Source organism: Petromyzon marinus, chromosome 38 (genome assembly GCF_048934315.1).
Source record: "Petromyzon marinus isolate PM22_M1 ecotype Great Lakes invasive population chromosome 38, UKy_Petmar_22M1.pri1.0, whole genome shotgun sequence".
Classification (NCBI taxonomy): Eukaryota; Metazoa; Chordata; class Hyperoartia; order Petromyzontiformes; family Petromyzontidae; genus Petromyzon; species Petromyzon marinus.
In genome coordinates, this window is record NC_133704.1 from 4,865,278 (window position 1) to 4,886,522 (window position 21,245).

Here is a 21,245-nt window from a genome sequence, read left to right on the forward strand (position 1 = left end):
GTGTGTGGTGAGTGTGTGTGTGTGTGGCTAGTGTGTGTGTGCGTGGGTATTGCGTGTGCGATTAGTGAGTGTGGTTAGTGAGTGTGATTCACCTGTGTGTATGTATTTAGAGAGACTTAGACTCAGAGAGAGAGAGAGAGAGACACCCAGACCCTGGACTCGAACTTAGGCTCGCAACGAAACTGACTCCGACACGGCCAAGGGAACACGGCAAACCAAAACAGCACGCAAAGAAACATTTTTTTCCGAATTCGGTTTAAACAAAAAAAAGAACCCCCTCCCCGCAAATATGTTCAGAGCCGCAATGCACCGTGGTGGTGACTACGTGACAGCGGTGAGCCCTTCATACGGAACGTGACGGAAGCTGGCCCTTCAAGAGCCGCGCTCGGCCTCAGGTTACCTACACCCCCCCGCCCCCCCCCCCCACCTGGCCATAGCCATCACGAACCACGACGACACGAACCTTTTAACTTGGAGCGCACGCGGTTGGCTGTCTTCTTGATGTCTGCCATCAGGTCTTCCAGTTCCTGCTTGGTCTCTGTGCAAACGGCAGCAGTGCAGCGAAGTTCGTGAGTGGACCTTCACACGCTTGAGCGGGGGTGGGAGGAGGGGGGGTTCGTTTGACCATACTTTACCACGCTTGTTTGGTGCACGCTGCTGCTGTACTTTATTTGATTAGTTGGTTTTATTTTTTTATTTATGGCTTTTGTCCTTTTTTGGTGACATCCAGATCACTCCTGCGAATGAGACTTCTCCGTCCCCGGTCTCTTGAGTTATTCACCTGGCTAAGCGAAGTCAAATTGGACACTCACCTACCCACTCATGTGACTTACTCACCCACTCATTAGTTGACTCACCCACCCACCCACTCACTCACCCACTCACTCCTGCGAATGAGACTTCTCCATCCCGGTCTCTTGAGTTACTCAACTGGTTCAACAAAATCAACTTGAACCTCGAACGCGGGGGTTTAGCACAGGCGTGAACGCATAGCAGTATAGTACCGTACAACACATGGCCATTCCCCGCTTTGATGCGCATTGAGGCACTGGTGCTCATCTCCCATTGACAGCCCTGAGACGGCGGTGGAAATTCCACATTCCTATGGCGCGGGCGAGTCTATCCGGAAGTAAACAACCCCCACAACACAAAGCGGCACTCGTTTCGTCGACCTCCTCCCACAGTCACGATGGCCTGAGTCGACATCACCCCCGCCACCCACCCCATACAGGATGTGTTATGAAGAAGGTTATGGTTCGAAACGTCGTCTGATGTATATTGCATTATTTCAAGGCCACACCGCGTTACTGACGCACGCCTACAGATGTTTGGTTTCGTTCCGTTAATTAATTTGCTCGATGGGGTCCTTGGTTTTTGGCGTTCATCGGCAAGGCACGCAAACAAACCCCGCAGCTGGACGGAGCCACAGCGGGGCAGGTGAAAGGTGAGAACACGATGGGAAGTCCAAGCTAAACGATGCTGTTATTCACCAGGTAACGCAGCAAGTAAAACCCCACTGAGCTTTGAGCACGCGAAAATGATGATGATAGCAGCTCATCATCGGGGTGGCTGACATCATCATCATCACTATTTTAATCATCACCATCGTCATCACGTGGGGGATATATAGCAGCAGCCAAATGATCCTAAATGTGTTGTTGTTTCTTGTGGTGGGGGTTGGGGGGGCAAACCCGGAGGCGGAACCAGGAGAACAATCCACGCCACCACCACACGAGGAGGGAGGGAGAGAAAACACGCGGAACTCCAAATACACAACAACAGGCATCGCCAGGGTCCGGGATCGAACCCACGGAAACCTCATGCGTATCAGGCGAGCTTGAGACGTAACCAATCTCAAAGCATCGGCCCAAAGTCGCGCGAGCAGGGGACCAATTTGGGAATTCTCTCCCATCACCACCATCACCACCACCATCACCACCATCACCACCATCAATAAATAAAGACAAAGATCCCCCCGTGTAGCCTGTAACAGACTGTTGGGGCAGGTGCTGTTAGCGAGCACCTATGAAGGCCGACACGGCACACAAGAGGGTGGGTGGCCAGCACCACGCCCGACCGCCTTTGTCTCCCTAGTGGCGATGTTAACACACCGCACCAGGTATTCATTTGAGGTTGAGTCGACCTAGGGGAGGCCCAGGACCGGTTCAGATAATCGTCGCTGATGTTGGTCGTGAGCGGAAATCGAACGCGGGTCGCCGGGTTCGTAGCGCAGCGTAGCGCTAACCGCTACACCACCACTCCTCACCACCACCACCACCACCACCAATCACCAGCATCACTACCACCACCATCATAACCATCACCACCATCATCACCACCACCACCACCATCATCATCACCATCACCATCATCACCATCACCACCAACACCATCATCCCCACCATCATCACCACCATCATCATCATCACCATCACCACCACCATCATCTCCACCATCATCACCACCATCACCATCATCACCATCGTCTCATCGACCTCCCGCTCCGCTTAAATTCCCCCAAACTCTCGTAACGCAAAAATGCTCGCTCGCTTAAAAAATAATAATGATCAATCATCGTGCGACGACTCCTGTCTTGTGACAACGTTGACGGCGCTGATTGTCAGTGCCCCCCCTGGTCACGTTGCTGCCCGCGCCGTGCTCAAGCAAATTGTTTTGTAGACCCCTAAACCCCTCCCGCCACCACTACCACCACATACACCACCCCCAAAGGATGTTTGCCTCGCCCCAATCGCAGAGTTAATCACGGGCTCCGTCTCTCCTCTCTCTCTCTCTCTCCCCGGAGCTGCTATAGACTTCGTGTCTTCATCAAATCCACATTCCTCTGCCGGCTGTCCAGCACTGCGCTAATTTCCGCCGAGGAAATTGGAAATCGCCATCTCCCCTACCCCTGACGCGAGCCTGTCGTCCCGAGGGCACGGGGAGGGGAGGTGGGCTCTCGGGTATGGGGGGGGGTATGGCCCATTCGGCTCCACGCGACACGATCTCCGGGCGCGGCAACTGAAGTCGTCGACATATCTTGGACACGCCCTCCCACACACCGCGCCCGCCGCCTCTGGAGCGGTGGGCACGCCCGGGGGTCTCACCGGGCACGGCGACAGGCGCCGTCGTGGCCGTTTCAGTAACGGTGCAAAGTGCATTCATACCCACCCCTACCCCTACCCACCACCACCACCACCCCTACCCCTACCCACCCCTACGACCTACCCACCACCACCATCATCACCCACCACCACCACCCCTACCCACCCCTACCCCTACCCACCACCATCACCCCTACCCACCACCACCCCTACCCCTACCCACCACCACTACCCCTACCCACCACCACCACCCCTACCCACCACCACCACCCCTACCCACCACCCCTACCCCTACCCACCACCCCTACCCACCACCACTACCCACCACCACCACCACCCCTACCCACCACCACCACCACCCCTACCCACCACCACCCCTACCCACCACCACCACCCCAACCCACCACCACCACCACCACCACCCCTACTCACCACCACCACCACCACCACCCCTACCCACCACCACCACCCCTACCCCTACCTACCACCACCACCCCTACCCCTACCTACCACCACCACCCCTACCCCTACCCACCACCACCCCTACCCACCACCACCCCTACCCACCATCACCCCTACCCCTACCCACCACCACCACCCCTACCCCTACCCACCCCTACCCACCAACACCACCACCACCCCTACCCACCACCACCACCCCTACCCCTACCCACCACCACCACCACCACCCCTAGCCACCACCACCACCACCCCTACCCCTACCCACTACCCACCACCACCACCATCACCCCTACCCACCACCACCACCACCCCTACCCACCACCATCCCTACCCCTACCCACCACCACCACCCCTACCCACCACCACCACCACCACCCCTACCCATCACCACCACCACCCCTACCCACCACCACCACCACCCCTACCCACCACCACCCCTACCCCTACCCACCACCACCACCCCTACCCACCACCACCACCACCCCTACCCACCACCACCACCCCTACCCACCACCACCACCACCCCTACCCACCACCACCACCACCCCTACCCACCACCACCCCCACCCACCACCACCCCTACCCACCACCACCCCTACCCACCACCACCCCTACCCACCACCCCTACCCACCACCACCCCCCACCACCCCCACCCCCACCCACCGCACCCCGTCAGGCCGCCTTTGTCTCCCCACCGCTGGTGTTTACAGTGCTGCCCCAGGAAACTGATTCAAGGCCGAGGCGACGTAGGCGAGGTCCGGGTCCCGTTCGGATATTCGTCACCGACACTGGTCGAACTCCCGCCGACCACCGCGGCCACCGCTCTTCACGAACACATTGCACGAGACAAAGATCCCCCGTATAGCCTGCACAGGCTGTTAGCGAGCACCTGTGAAGGCCGGCACGGCACACGAGCGGGTGGGAGGCCAGCACCACGCCCGGCCGCCTTTGTCTCCCCAGTGGCGATGTTTTACACACTGCAGCGCGCTACCTGCTATACTACCGCAACACATTATACACTCACACACTCGCGCACTCGCCCACGTACACTCGCACACTCATATACACTCAGACACTCACACTCTCACTCGCACACTCAGACACTCACTTACACATTCACTTTCACACTCAGACACTCAGTTACACTCTCACACTCAGACACTCAGACACTCACTTACACAGTCTCTCGCACACTCAGACACTCACACAGTCACTCGCACACTCACTCGCACACTCACTCGCGCACTCACTCACACACTCACTCACACTCTCAGACACGGGAGGGATTACTAATGAACGGGCACGTGGTTAGTGCTGTGCGCTGGAGCTGTGATTACAACTCGAGGAGCGAACTGAATCCACGGGGATTTGGCACAGGGGGTCTCTCAACAGCGGCAAGGCGAGCACTGTCACCAATGATCTCTGCTACGTTGAAGGGCAATTGCCCGAAACGTCGCCTATTATTTATTTGTTCATCCCTGGGGCATTGCCTTTGACGAATGTGTCTAGTTTTTTTTATTGTCACTCGCAATACCATCATCATCAGCAGCATGATCAGCAGCAGCATCATCAACAGTGGTAGAGGCATTATGACCATCATCATCATCAGCAGCAGCATAATCAGCAGTAGCATCATCAACAGTGGTAGAGTCATTATGACCATCATTATCAGCAGCAGCATGATCAGCAGTAGCATCATCAACAGTGGTAGAGTCATTATGACCATCATTATCAGCAGCAGCATGATCAGCAGTAGCATCATCAACAGTGGTAGAGTCATTATGACCATCATCAGCAGCAGCAGTATGATCAGCAGTAGCAACAGGAGCAGCAGACAATCCAGTGCGTGATTACAGCGGCATGGATTCAAGATAAGCAAGCCGATTTGGTGCACGAAAGCTTGGCTCTGCTGCCGATGAGACACTGCGTATCGAAACCGGCCCAGAGATTTGCTCGTCTTGACTCACTGCTGTCGATTTCATGCACTTCCAGAAGGCCGTGCGGTGGCTGATGGGATGTGTAAGAATACTTTTGTTGTTCGTGTGATTGAGTTTGTTTTCAAGGTGTAGATGTTTAGTCTGTTTACTAGATTTTACAAAAAAGGATAAACATTGCTTGCTCTCTGGCTCCCACTCTCCCTCCCTCACCTCTCTCCCTCCCACCCTCCCTCCTTCACCTCTCTCCCACTCTTCCTCCCTCCCACTAGCCCTCCCTTCCTCACCTCCCTCCCTCTGACTATCTCACCGTCTCTCCCTCCCACTCTCCCTCCCACTCTCCCACTATACCACTCTCCCTCACCTCTCTCCCACTCTCCCACCCTCTCTCCATCACCTCTCTCCCACCCTCTCTATACATTTCCAGCTCCGTTGCTCTCGTTAATGACCCCGCCTGTCGGGGAGACGTCTCTCTCCCTCCCCCCACTCTCCCCCCCACTCTCCCCCCCCACTCCCTCCACTCTCCCCCCACTCTCCCCACCACTCCCCCCACTCTCCCTATCACCGTTTGTGCTGGGCGCAGCAAATCGGGCGGCATTGATTTTTGCAGAAGAAAAAACCCTAAATCAATGTCCACGATGTAAGGATAAATCTCCACCCTCTTCCGCGGCGATTCGATTAATTGCCGTAATTCAGATGGAATAACTATAATAACGAACAAAACCTCAGACATGCGTCGATAACACTGTGGCCTTAAAAATAGATGTAATAGGCGACGTTTCGGTCAATGGCCCTTCGTCAGAGCACACGAAGAGACGCCAGAGCGTACACCGTCATCATTATCAGCCATTGTCTATCCATCAAGACCCCAGTACCCTTTGTCAGGCGTCCGTCTGCACTCCTGCACCGTCGCTCCATCCCCGTGATGGTCTTCCTCTTGGCCTCGTCTCACTCCTTCGACTGCGATTCCGTCGCGAGGCTCGTCCGTCGGGCCGAGATTCCATCATACAACTAAACTATTTTTTTTTTTACGAGGTAAGGCCCAATGAGCTACACAGCTCTTTTTCCAGAAGCGGCCCGGCGATCTCAAACGATAGCCCAAACGAAGTGGCCCATCACGTGAACATTTATAGCAGCCAAATACCCTGAACGCCTGGTGTTGATTTTACATGTGGAGGGGAAAAACCGGAGGACCCGGAAAATAATCCACACGACCACGGGGGGAGAGAGAGAGAGAGAGACATGGAAACTCCAAATATACAGCAGCAGGCGTCAGGGTCAGGATCGAACCCACGCCCTCCTGTATACCAGGCGAGGTAGTTAACATCTCATCACCGCGGCATCCTTATACGCGATGTGTCCTGGGCCAAGCCCATGCGATTAATAGATTACAATACAAGTCCGGCCGCCTTTGTCTCTCCAGTGATAACTGAGTAATCGATTATAATCGATGACTGATAAATGCATCGTAAATTTCGGCCACCCATGTGGCAATGGGAGAACCGTGATAATGGCGCATTGATTAGGAATCGATTATCGCTGGATTATTAATCTCGCAGGAAGTGCGCGAGCGTAAGAACCGAATCGTTTATCGATTCGTTATGTTGCACACAGTCGAACCGAAAACCAGAATTAACCGCTTTTTCATGAACCGAAACCGAAAAACGTACCGATAAAAAAAAACACACACAACAGAAATTTAGCTCTGGAACGGGAAAGTAAAACCATAATAATCTCAATAATAAGAATAATTCGGTTACCGAGGCAAACTATTAACCGGAAACCGAAAATTACGAACCGTAACCGAAAACTAATGAGTTCGACTCCCTTATGATTTTGTCATTCGTACGGACCAAAGTTGAAATATCTCCTCCGCATCCGCTAGGGGCCGCTACATTCGCCACACAAAAGTAAAAACGAAAGAATCGTTTACGATTAAAATCTTGGCGAGAATCTTTGTTTAGACTGCAGGAGGAATCCGATGAGCTATGAAGCTCTTTTTTTCCACAGATGTCCAGAATTGATGGGTTGGAGTGAGAGAGAGGGGGAAGGGGGGGCAACGCTACCTCCTACTTTCGTAATTGCATTACCGCGTGACCGAAGTTGCTGCTCGACTCTACCGACTGATTAATTGGCTGGCTAAGTTAATTGGCTCCGCCCGCAGACTGGGTCAATAGCCCTGCGCGAGAGATTTAACAATCACGAGCGTCCGAATGCGCACAAGGTGACAACGAATAAGAAGAAAGGGGAGGGAAGTGGGAAGGGGGGGGTCCGTGACGATTCCGCAAGTCGTCACCGATTCATAATAATTGACGTTTCTCGCTGATGAGACGCTGCGTGTCGAAACCCGCTTTTGCTTCAAACAAACCTTTGCGGTACACACCACGACGCACGGTCTCGAGAGGGGGAAAGGACGCGTGGCTGATGGGGCGCGTAAGAAATAACTTTAACGAAAAAACCCCCCTAAATATACATTTCGTTCCCGCTGTGGAGAAAGCTGACGTGTGGATGCTAGTGTTACTCCATGGTTCTTTCGGTAATGTCACGTAGGTAGAAACAATAATGAAAGAAACACGACGTTTCGGTCGCAACACAAGCGTCCGTCATCAGGTGATGGACGCTGCGACCGAAACGTTGTGTTTCTTTCATTATTATTTCTATCTACGCGACTTTACCGAAAGAACTAGAGAGTATGGATTCCTGCAAGTCACGAAAGATTCAAATCAAGAATGCGAGTGTTATTTATTAGAGTCTATCGTTACTGACTAGATGGTGGTGAACAGCGAACAGCAGCGGAACAAACAAACTTGGAAAGTTTTGGCGTCCTCTGGTCTAACACCGTTTTGAGACGAGGCTCAAAAGAAAGCTGTCTCTCTGGTGTGGACCAATCAGTTTCAACGACAATGCATAGATTATCAGAGTTTGTTTTTTGTTTGCATTCTGACCACAAGCATTGTGGTTAATGCAGACGTGATTCCTTGTAAAAGGTTTCAGTTTGGTGTTTTAACATCTTTACACCTGTTTTGTTATATTCTTGGTTCTTTCGGTAAAGTCACGTAGAAGGGAAACAATAAACCTGTTTTGTTGCCAGAAAAAAGGGGAGAACCTATTCTCAAGTTGCGGAAAGTTGCGCAAAGAAGCGCGGGCAGAGAGCCGCGCTTGGCATACATGTACTACGTACGTATGTTGAACTTCTGTCGCACCGTACGTAGTCATTCGCGCTAATCGGAGGTGCGGGCATAACATTGAGTGACAGGACAGAGGAGCACGTGGATGATGGTAGTGGTGGTGATGATGGGGATATCGGTATTGGTGGTGTCAATGAGAATGTTGTTGGTGGTGATGATGATGATGATGATCGTGGTGGTAATAGGCAGGCCTCGCTTAGCGCGACCCCGTACAATGTTGATTCGTTATAACACTGTATGCCGTAGATAAGGTTTTTTTTACTAAAATAAAAAAAATCACAACATACACTCCTGAATAATGGTTTGCACTAGAGAGGCAGGTTGGTGCCATATCGTGTGAGTGTGGTTCCTGGACAGGTACGGGTCACGTTACAGGGGGAGGTCAAGGGTAATCTCGGAGTGGCAGCCGAGGAAGGGAACGCGTCTGGGAATTAGAGGACTGCCCACCGAGCGGGGAGATGGAGCGATGATGAAATCGACTCGTGTGTGTTGTGTGTGTTGTGTGTGTGTGTTGTGTGTGTTGTGTGTGTTGTGTGTGCTGTGCGTGTGTGTTGTGTGTGCCGTGCGTGTGTGTTGTGTGTGTGTGTGTTGTGTGTGTGTTGTGTGTGCTGTGCGTGTGTGTTTTGTGCGTGCTGTGTGTGTGTTGTGTGTGTGTGCTGTGTGTGCTGTGTGTGTGTTTTGTGTGCTGTGTGTGTGTGTTGTGTGTGCTGTGTGTGCTGTGCGTGTGTTGTGTGTGTGTTGTGTGTGCTGTGTGTGTTGTGTGTGCTGTGCGTGTGTGTTGTGTGTGTGTGTTGTGTGTGCTGTGTGTGTGTTGTGTGTGCTGTGTGTGTGTTGTGTGTGCTGTGCGTGTGTGTTGTGTGTGCTGTGCGTGTGTGTTGTGTGTGTTGTGTGCTGTGCGTGTGTGCTGTGTGTGCTGTGTGTGGTGCGTGTTGTGCGTGCTGTGCGTGCTGTGTGTGTTGTGTGCTTTGTGCGTGTTGTGTGTGCTGTGTGTTGTATGCTGTGTGTGTTGTGTGTGCTGTGTGTGTTGTGTGTGGTGCGTGTTGTGTGTGTTGTGTGTGTTGTGTGTGGTGCGTGTTGTGTGTGTTGTGTGCTGTGTATGTGTTGTGTGTGCTGTGTGCGTTGTGTGTGGTGCGTGTTGTGTGTGTTGTGTGCTGTGTATGTGTTGTGTGTGCTGTGTGTGCTGTGTGTGGGGCGTGTTGTGTGTGTTGTATGTGTTGTGTGTGCTGTGTGCGTTGTGTGTGCAAGTGCAAGGATAGATTTGTTGCATCGTAGGCATCGAGGTGGTAGTGGCGGTGGCTTTGGGGGATGGCCTTCATCCAGCAGTGGAGTAAGCGTCGCTCAGTGGGCCTTTTCTGGTAAAATATATATGTTTAAATAGTTTATATATCAAATCAGGAGCAAATGAAAGAGGACGAGTTCAAGGAAAACAAGGTACATTTTGTTTCACCGGGTGAGAACCCAAGAGAGACAGGGAGAGGTCTTCTTTGGTTCTTTCAGTAAAGTCACGTAGAATGAGAATAAAATAATACATTGATAAAATAAAATAACACAATAAAATTCTCACGACGTTTCGGCCACAACACAAGCGGCCTTCATCAGGTGAAGGGACGAGACTGTCTGGAAGACAGGGAGAGGATTCTGCTTTTCAACATTTACCCGGGTCTACTCATCGACAAAGGTAAAATGGAAACCGTGAAGCACTGTACCAGGTTCTTTCGGTAAAGTTACGTAGAAGGGAAATAATACAATAATAAAAATAAAACAACACGAAATAAAATGTATTATTTTATTTTTTTCTCCTACGTAACTTTACCGAAAGAACCAATAATATGAATCCCTGCAGTCATGAAAGCTTTAAATCGAAAATGTGCACTGTACCAGTAATTAAGCTAAATATAAATCAGCACAAAAGCAATCGTGCCACATGAGAAATCCCAAAAATATTGCACGAACATCAATCAATAGAGCGGATTGAGAGGGGGGAAGGGGGTAGAAGAGAGAGAGGCAGAGAGAGGCAAATGAATAAAAGAGAAGAGTGGAGAGAGACAGAGAGAGGGAGGAGATGAGGAGAGAAATCTAGGGCAGAAGGGAGGTTGGAGAGAGAAGCAAATGAAGAAACGAGGAGACAGGAGAGATGGGGGGGGGGGAGATGGGGAGAGAGAGGATGAAGAGGGGAGAGAGGAAGAAGGGGAGAGAGAGGAGGAAGAGAGGATGAAGAGGGGAGAGAGAGGATGAAGAGGGGAGAGAGAGGAGGTAGAGGAGAGAGAGAGGAGGTAGAGGAGAGAGAGGAGGTAGAGGAGAGAGAGGAGGTAGAGGAGAGAGAGGAGGTAGAGGAGAGAGAGGAGGTAGAGGAAAGAGAGGAGGTAGAGGAGAGAGAGGAGGTAGAGGAGAGAGAGGAGATAGAGGAGAGAGAGGAGGTAGAGGAGAGAGAGGAGGTAGAGGAGAGAGAGGAGGAAGAGGAGAGAGAGGATGAAGAGCGGAGAGAGAGGATGAAGAGGGGAGAGAGAGGAGGTAGAGGAGAGAGAGGAGGTAGAGGGGAGAGTGAGGAACCAAGCGTCAAGTTGGTCCTGACGGCATACGCCGACGACGTCCTCCTCATCCTGCGCTCCCTGGATGATGTCGCCCTGCTGCATGAGTGCCAGGAGGTCTTTTCGAAAGCCTCCTCATGAAAAATGAACTGGCAAAAGTGCAGCGGCCTGCTGGTTGGAGCGTGGGACATGACCGAGTGTCCCGAGTAGGCAAAAGCCATCAATTGGAGCACAACATCGCTGCCCCACTTGGGGGTGTTCTGCGGACCGGAGGAGGAACCACCGCAGAGGAACTGGGTCGAGCTGGAGGAGAAGGTGAAGGAGCGGCTGGGCACCTGGAGTCGCCTGTGCAAGTTCCTCACCTTCAGGACAAAGACGTTGGTGGTGAACCAGCTGGTGACGTCCATGGTGTGGCACCGACTTTTCTCCCTGCACCCCCATGAGCCTCGTCAACGCACTTCAGAAGCGAGTCCTCGACTTCTTCTGGTCGGGTGGAGGACACCGGGTCGCGGCTGGGGTCCTGGCCCTGCCACTGGACGAGGGCGGTCACGGGCTGGTGTGCGTGCGGAGTCAGCTGGCCACCTTCCGACTGCAGGCCGCGCAAAAGTTCCTGCACGCCGCCCCAGCACCGGCCTGGAGCGTCACGACCTCCTTCCTCCTGAAACAGCTGGGGGATCTGCAGTGCTCCAAACAACTATTGGACCTGCAGGGCTTCCCACTGGGACAGCTGCCACCCTTCTACAGAAGCGTCCTGCAGACATGGGGCTCCCTTGCCGTCAGGAGGCTGAACCAACCGCGATCGGCCGAGGATCTGGTCTTCGAACCGATCCTCAGGAACCCACAGACAAAGCTGCCATCCACCACTGCCACCCCAGGCATGGAGAGGCGCCTGGCCAACGCGCGGCTCACCAGGATGGGTGGTGGAGCCTGAAACACGGGGCCGGTGGCTCGGACCAGCAGACATGGCCGCAAAGACAGGGGGGCTGCAGTTGCTCCGGGTGGCTGCCCGGATCCTGGCCGAAGCCAAGGGGGCCTTCTCAGCGGCAGCGGGGAGAATGCCACCCCCATCGGCGTTGGGGATGACGAGGCCCCTCTTGGTCCCCCTCCACCGGAGCTCTCAGTCGTGCCACTGCATTGCCAATGCCGACAAACGAAGGCGGATCACAACCTGTGCCGGCTGGAAGACCTGCCGGAGGTGGCCTTCGCAAATGTAAAGAGGAAGGTGCTCTACTCCTACATGGTCCAGTTTCACCAATAGGACACCCTGAGGGGCCACAAGGACCATGCCTGGAGGAGAGCCCTGCCCTGCATCTCTCCGGAGAGGCCTCGCTGGAGGCAACTCTACTCCAGCCCGACGTACAACCGCATCGGCGACCTCAGCTGGAGCATCGCCCACGGCACCGTCACCACCAATGCCTCCCTGGCGTGCTTCACCGACACGTCCCCGGAGTGTCGGTTCTGCGGTAAGGTGGAGACGGTCATCTTTGGATACCCGAAGGGCGACGGACCCCAACATCTTCAGGGGCTGGTCAACGTGCTCTTCAGCTACGCCAAACTCGCCATATACAGGGCGAGGAAGGTGGCCCTGGAGGGGCAACGTCTGGCCAGCAGCCTGGGCATCTTCCGCGCTCTGGTCAGAGCCAGGGTGTGTGGGCCGGAGTTCCGCCGTGCGCGGCTGACCCACGCCGTGCCGGCCTTCAAGGAGCAGTGGGCGCTGGAGGAGGCCGTGTGCTCGGTGGCAGATGACGGTAGAGAGCTCTGCATGCAGATTGTGAGCTACCCGTCGGAGGCCGTTTGACTTTGGGAAGGGCTGCGTGCAGATGCAGCACTTGTCGTAGTTATAAAAAAGAGAGAAAGAGCGAGAGAGTGGGCGAGAGAGAGCGAAATGGAGTAGGAAGAGAGGGGGCAGAGAGAGAGAGGGGGAGCAGAGAGGGGGGTAGAGAGAGAGGAGGGGCAGAGAGGGGGGTGGAGAGAGAGGGAAGGGGTAAGGAGAGCAGAAAAATAGAAGAAAAAAATTTTTGTTGGGTCTTTCATTTAAAAGGGGGGGTTACATAAAGCAAAGCATAAAAAAAAACGAAATGATGAACGGAGCAAAGTGCCGACTACACCGAGCATCTTCTTGTTTCTTCTGATCGTAAAAAAAAGAGAGGAGGAGGAGGAGGGGAGAGAGAGGAGGAAGAGAGAGTTTATAAAGAGAACAGAGAGGAAGGGAGAAGCAAATGGAGGCAATAGAGCAGAAGGAGAGGGTAAGGGTTTTGGAGCAGCATCACCCAGTGAAATATCAACCCCGAGGTGGTGGACATGCATTAGCGTGCGTGTGCGTGTGTGAGTGCATGCGTGTGTGTCAGAGTGTGTGTGTGTGTCAGAGTGTGTGTGTCAGAGTGTGTGTGCGTGTGTGTGTGTGAGTGTATGCGTGTGTGTGAGTGTATGCGTGAGTGTGTGTGCGTGTGTTTCAGAGTGTGTGTGTGCGTGTGTGTCAGAGTGTGTGTGCGTGTGTGTCAGAGTGTGTGTGCGTGTGTGTCAGAGTGTGTGTGTGTCAGAGTGTGTGTGCGTGTGTGAGTGCGCGCGCGTGTTAGAGATTAGATGATTTATTTATGAAAAATCCATTATTGCGGTGATGATACATGCAGCGAATCATTCGTTTGAAGATACAATATCTCCATATGAATATCATCGTTCACTTTACAGTCCAGCGCTGTGTATTCTACAGCATTGCGATCCGACTTGCTGTACTGCCATTCCCCAACCGCTCAAGCCTGGTGGGAGTCTGGGGAAGTTTTCAGTCGACAAAATTTTGATCCACCATCCCTTGTCCCGAAAGCGCTGTGGATCAAACACGGGCGAGACACCATCTCGCGGGGCCATTAACTCCCCCCGCCCCTCCCCACATGCACCCCATCCACCCCTCCCCCCACTCCACCCCGGCTGCATGCATCATTCATGTGCATCCTGTGTGTTTGGATCAGCCAAGGCCTTCGACTCTTCCCCCCTCCTCCCTCACTACTCCACCGCCCACCCCCGCCTCGCTTTGTGCTGCAAGAAATGCCCCCTTGTTTTTAACTCCTGATTGATTTATCATCATCATCATCATCAGCCAGCATAATCATCACCGCCCGCTACCTAAGAATAACGTCAAAAATATGCATCAGCAGCAGCATCGTTATTATTACATAAAAACACTTGTAATTCCGATCGTTTATCATCGCTCTCACAGCCTTTGATCTTCATCTCAACCCACTACCACCATCGGCATCATCATCATCATCAACCATTATCAATCCACTGCTGGATTAAGGTCTCCCACCAGACCTCCCACCCTCTCCTCCCTCTCCCTCCAAGCCGTCGCCATCCCAAGACAACCCCCTCGACCATCGTCCCAGCGTTCTGCCGGGCGGCTTCTCCCTCCTTTGGCTGCCACTCCGTTCCGCAGTCTCGACCGCCCCCCCCCCCCCCCAATGTGGCCACCGCTGCTTCTGGCCATCCACTCCGGCTCGTTGGGAGTCTCAGTTCGAGATTCACACAAGAGCGCCACCAGCCTTCTCACTCGTCTGCCTCTATTAAAACCATTAGACGCGTACGTGTTGTGATTTGGGGGGGGGGGGGGGTTGTTAAGAGCGCTGTAACGAATCGGCGTTCCACGGGGTCGCGCTAAAGCGAGGTCTGCCTGTTACCATCGCAATCACCACCACCATCAGCACTACCACTATCATCGCTTTTCTTACGATTGACACGACCACCACCACCACCACAATCATCACCACCACAATCATCACCACCACCACCGCCACAATCGTCAGCACTATTATCACCACCACCATCACCACCACCAAAACGATCATCACGACCCCCCACTATTCCCCAACCACCCCCCCCCCACCCCCCGGAAGGGCCCGGTGCGGTCCGCAGCAGCCGTAGATACACGGAGCTCACCAAGGTGCTCACCAAGGTGCTCACCACGGGGCTCTCCACGGGGCTCACCAAGGGGCCCACCAAGGGGCTCACCACGGGACTCACCACGGGGCTCTCCAAGGGGCTCACCACGGGACTCACCACGGGGCTCACCACGGGGCTCACCACGGGGCTCTCCACGGGGCTCACCACGGGGCTCACCACGGGGCTCTCCACGGGGCTCACCACGGAGCTCACCACGGGGCTCTCCAAGGTGCTCACCACGGGGCTCACCACGGGGCTCACCACGGAGCTCACCACGGGACTCACCACGGGGCTCTCCACGGGGCTCACCACGGGGCTCACCACGGGGCTCACCAAGGGGCTCACCACGGGGCTCACCACGGGGATTGCACAGCGGAGGGCGCCGTCACTCGGTGCAGCGGCGGCGAGTCAGGGAGAGTGCCAGGGAGAGTATGAGAGGGAGTGTGAGAGTGTGAGGGAGTGTGAGAGAGTGTGTGAGGGAGTGTGAGAGGGAGAGTGAGAGTGTGAGGGAGTGTGAGAGGGAGTGTGAGAGGGAGTGTGAGAGGGAGTGAGTGAGAGGGAGTGTGAGTGTGAGAGGAAGTGTGAAAGTGCGAGGGAGTGTGAGAGTGTGAGGGAGTGTGAGAGTGCGAGGGAGAGTGCGAGGGAGTGTGAGAGTGAGCGTGTGAGGGAGTGTGAGTGTGAGAAGGAGTGTGAGAGTGAGCGAGCGTGAGGCAGTAACAGAGAGAGTGTGAGGGAGTGTGAGGGAGTGTGAGAGGGAGAGTGAGAGGGAGAGTGTGAGGGAGTGTGAGTGTGAGAGGGAGTGTGAGAGGGAGTGAGTGAGAGGGAGTGTGAGAGGGAGAGTGTGAGGGAGTGCGAGTGTGAGAGGGAGTGTGAGTATAAGAGAGAGTGTGAGAGTGAGAGTGTGAGAGGGAGAGTGTGAGAGTGTGAGAGGGAGAGTGTGAGGGAGTGCGAGTGTGAGAGGGAGTGTGAGCGAGCGTGAGGCAGTAACAGAGAGAGTGTGTGAGAGAGAGGGAGAGCGTGAAGGAGTGTGAGGGAGTGTGAGAGGGAGTGTGAGAGTGCGAGGGAGTGTGAGAGGGGGTGTGAGAGAGTGTGAGAGGGAGTGTGAGAGTGTGAGGGAGTGTGAGAGGGAGTGTGAGAGTGAGTGTGAGCGAGCGTGAGACAGTAACAGAGAGAGAGTGTGAGAGAGAGGGAGAGCGTGAAGGAGGAACAGTGAGTCTCCACACATTCACATCGCCGCTCACTCAATCTGCATGCGTGGCAAGGGCAACTCGAATAATCGAATCGACAACTTCAGAATCCCTTCACCCGAACCGAGTCCACCCGCCCCCACCCTTGACCTCCACCACCCCCCCCCCCATGCTCCCCCTCCCCCCATCCCCCTGCCTCCCCCAGGTCTCACACCAGATCCTCTGCTATCGATTTGAACTCGAGTCGGAAATAGCACAGAGAAGTTCAAACTTCGAAGATAGAATCACGGTGGGGGGAGCTGGTGGGGGGGGGGGTGGGAGACGGGGGGGGGGGTCATGTATGATATTGATTTAGGGGGCACAAGGTCTAGCCTGCCCTCTCTCGCCCAATATTGTATTTTTAAACACGAATTATTTTTAAAAATAGAAGTTAATGACGATGGTCAATACTAGTGGTGGGATGTAATGATGTGGGTGATGTGAGTGACGTGAATGATGGGATGTGAGTGATGGGATGTGATGACGCGGGTGACGTGAGTGACACGAGTGATGTGATGATGGGATGTGATGATGGGGATGATGTGATGCGAGTGATGGGTCGTGATGATATATTCTAAGAGATCGTCATTAAACCGCACTTGCTGATGCTGCTGCTGCAAATGCCCCGAATAGCTCGAGGTATTGATTGCGGGGTGGGGGTCGGGAGGGGAGAGGCGGGGGGGGGGGGGTAATGTGGGGGGGGGGGGGCGCTCGAATACGCGAGTGCAGGATGTGAGAGTTGATGACGGAGCGGTTGGGGGTGGAGGAGAGTTCACGGTGTAGACGCCAAGCCACGGTGACCCTTCATGAGAGAGGCGAACTTCACTCACTTCACTTCACTCACTTCACTCACTTCACTCACTCCACTCACTTCACTCACTTCACTTCACTCCACTCACTCCACTCACTCCACTCACTCCACTCACTTCACTCACTTCACTTCACTCACTTCACTCACTTCACTTCACTCACTTCACTCACTTCACTTCACTTCACTCACTTCACTCACTTCACTTCACTTCACTCCACTCACTCCACTCACTTCACTCACTTCACTTCACTTCACTCCACTCACTTCACTCACTTCACTTCACTCCACTCACTCTACTCACTCCACTCACTTCACTCACTTCACTTCACTTCACTCACTTCACTCACTTCACTTCACTTCACTCACTTCACTTCACTCACTTCACTCACTTCACTCACTTCACTTCACTCACTTCACTTCACTCACTTCACTCACTTCACTCACTTCACTTCACTCACTTCACTTCACTCACTTCACTCAATTCACTTCACTAACTTCACTTCACTCACTTCACTTCACTCACTTCACTTCACTCACTTCACTTCACTCACTTCACTTCACTTCACTCACTTCACTTCACCCACTTCACTCACTTCACTTCACTCACTTCACTTCACTCACTTCACTCACTTCGCTCACTTCACTTCACTCACTTCACTCACTTCACTCACTTCACTCACTTCTCTCACTTCACTCACTTCACTTCACTTCACTCACTTCACTTCACTCACTTCACTCACTTCACTCACTTCGCTCACTTCACTTCACTTCACTCACTTCACTTCACTCACTCACTTCACTTCACTTCACTCACCTCACTTCGCTCACTTCACTTCACTTCACTCACTTCACTCACTTCACTCACTTCTCTCACTTCACTCACTTCACTTCACTTCACTCACTTCACTTCACTCACTTCACTCACTCACCTCACTTCACTCACTCCACTTCACTTCACTCACTTCACTCACTCCACTTCACTTCACTCACTCACTCACTTCACTTCACTCACTTCACTCACTTCACTCACTTCACTTCACTCACTTCACTCACTTCACTTCACTTCACTCACTTCACTTCACTCACTTCACTTCACTTCACTCACTTCACTTCACTCGCTTCACTTCACTCACTTCACTTCACTTCACTCACTTCACTCACTTCACTCACTTCACTTCACTCACTTCACTTCACTTCACTCCACTCACTCCACTCACTTCACTCACTTCACTTCACTCACTTCACTTCACTCGCTTCACTTCACTCACTTCACTTCACTCACTTCACTCACTTCACTTCACTCACTTCACTCACTTCACTCACTTCTCTCACTTCACTCACTTCACTTCACTTCACTCACTTCACTCACTTCACTCACTTCGCTCACTTCACTTCACTTCACTCACTTCACTTCACTCACTCACTTCACTTCACTTCACTCACCTCACTTCGCTCACTTCACTTCACTTCACTCACTTCACTCACTTCACTCACTTCTCTCACTTCACTCACTTCACTTCACTCACTTCACTTCACTCACTTCACTCACTCACCTCACTTCACTCACTCCACTTCACTTCACTCACTTCACTCACTCCACTTCACTTCACTTCACTCACTCACTCACTCACTTCACTTCACTCACTTCACTCACTTCACTCACTTCACTTCACTTCACTCACTTCACTTCACTCGCTTCACTTCACTCACTTCACTTCACTTCACTCACCTCACTTCACTCACTTCACTTCACTTCACTCACTTCACTCACTTCACTCACTTCACTCACTTCACTTCACTCACTTCACTTCACTCACTTCACTTCACTCACTTCACTTCACTTCACTCGCTTCACTTCACTCACTTCACTTCACTCACCTCACTTCACTCACTTCACTTCACTCACTCACTTCACTTCACTCACTTCACTCACTTCACTTCACTCACTCACTTCACTCACTTCACTCACTCACTTCACTTCACTTCAATTCACTTCACTTCACTCACTTCACTTCACTCACTTCACTTCAATTCACTTCACTTCACTCACTCCACTCACTTCACTCACTTCACTTCACTCACTTCACTTCACTCACTTCACTTCACTCACTTCACTTCACTCACTTCACTCACTCCACTTCACTTCACTTCGCTCGCTCGCTCACGGACGCGCTTGCTGCCCTGCCACGCGCTGCCTCCGTACGGGACCCCCGCAATATTCAGCAGTATCATCATCATCAGCGGCGGCGGCATCGTAATCACCATCACCCGCACCTCCGATTCGCACGGTTGGCTACGTACGGCGCGAAAGAAGTTCAATATACATACATCGTCATATCGTCGTAATCACCATCGCTATCGCCGCTGTCATTGCCACATTAGAGGTCATCATCACCACCACCATCGTCACTATCATCATCATCACCACCGACTTCATCTTTGTAAATCACCATGATCATCGTCGCCGTCATGATCACATTCGAGGTCATCACCATCATCATTGTCATCACTGAATTGATCACTGGCAATCACCATCATGATCGCGGTCATGCACTGTATGCACGTGGAACTTCCATCACTCTTCGTCATCGCGCATCACGTGCGGATCGGGTCTACGACGAAAGCCCGACTCTTGATTGGCTACTCGGGACGCGTGTTGCCGTTCACGCAGCACGAACAGCGCGCGACAGCCAGGGGCCCGGATCGATAGCCCATTCGGCCCTCTGAATGGTCAATCGGGATCGATTGATTGGCACGATTCGAGATCACGATTCTATTGTGAATTGATCATCCCTTCCTCGTGTATCGGTGTGCGCGCTGCCCGCCTTGGGATAATCGACTCGAGGCTGCGTGGGCGTGAGTGTAAAAGTGTGTGCGATGGAGAAAGTGAAAGCGCTATGCGTGTGTGCGTGTGTGTGAACCGGTCCCCGGGCCTCCCCTTACATATGTATGCCGAACTTCTTTCGTGCCGTACGTAGCCAACCGTGCTAATCGGAGGTGCCGGGGAAGGAGAACAGACCCTAGGTCGACTCAGCCTCAAATGAGTACCTGGTGCGGTGTGTAAACATCGCCACTGTGGCCACCCACCCGCTCGTGTGCCGTGCCGGACCGTCATAGGTGCTGCTCGCTAACAGCACGTGCCACACGAGTCTGCGATGGCTATACGGGGGATCTTTGTCTTTGTGTGATGGTGTGCACGTGGGGAGCGGTGGCGCCGTGGTTAGCGCGCCGTGCTACGAAACCAGCGACCCGAGTTCCATTCCCGTTCACGGCCACCAACACCCAGTGACAATTATCTAAGCGGGTCCAGGGCCTCCCCTAGGTCGACTCAGCCTCAAATGAGCACCTGGTGCAGTGTGTAAACATCGCCACTCGGGAGACAAAGGCGGCCGGCCGTGGAGTTGCCCACCCCTCCCTTGGGTGCTGTGCTCGTTATAATAGGTGCTCGCAAACTGCACTTGCCCCAACAGTCTATAAAGCATATATGTGCGATCTTGGCCTTTGCATGAGGGTGTGAGACCTCTGCGCCTATAACATTAATTGAAATTCCACTATTATCATCATCACCATTCCCATCATCAATATCATCGCCATGATCATCACCACCAACACCACCACCGCCTTCATCATGGTAATCGTCTATCAGCCTCATCATTATAATTACCATCATTCATCCCATAACCAACATTACCCCCTATCATCACCACCAGGCAGACACCACCACACATCACCATATCGTCATGATTACCATAACTCATCCCACAACCAGCATCATCACCACCACCACCATCATGACAATTGCCTATCATCACCACCACCACCACCACTAAGACGATCACCACCATCAAAATCATAACAACTTTCACCATCACCCCCAACATTACCAACACCATCGTCATGATCATCATCACCATCATCATCACCATAACCATCATCATCATCATCTGCGGGAGTGGTTTACAGTGCCCCGACTCGCTCAAGGTCACTCCGCGCATCCCAATCAATCCGCATGAGGCCCCTCCCTCTCTCCCTCGCTGCTCCTTCTGCTCGCCCCTCTGCTC

The 21,245-nt window shown here is 53.2% G+C and overlaps 1 protein-coding gene across 3 annotated transcripts in view; it reads right to left on the bottom strand.

Moving 5' to 3' along the window:
* LOC116950057 (syntaxin-1A) overlaps positions 1–21,245 on the bottom strand; it is a 189,856-nt gene that overhangs the window by 36,159 nt on the left and 132,452 nt on the right. For all 3 annotated transcript variants that reach the window (XM_032967465.2, XM_032967466.2, XM_032967467.2), the window contains exon 4: positions 464–538. In XM_032967465.2, coding sequence (XP_032823356.1) covers positions 464–538 — 75 coding nt within the window. The remainder of the gene's footprint in view (positions 1–463; positions 539–21,245) is intronic.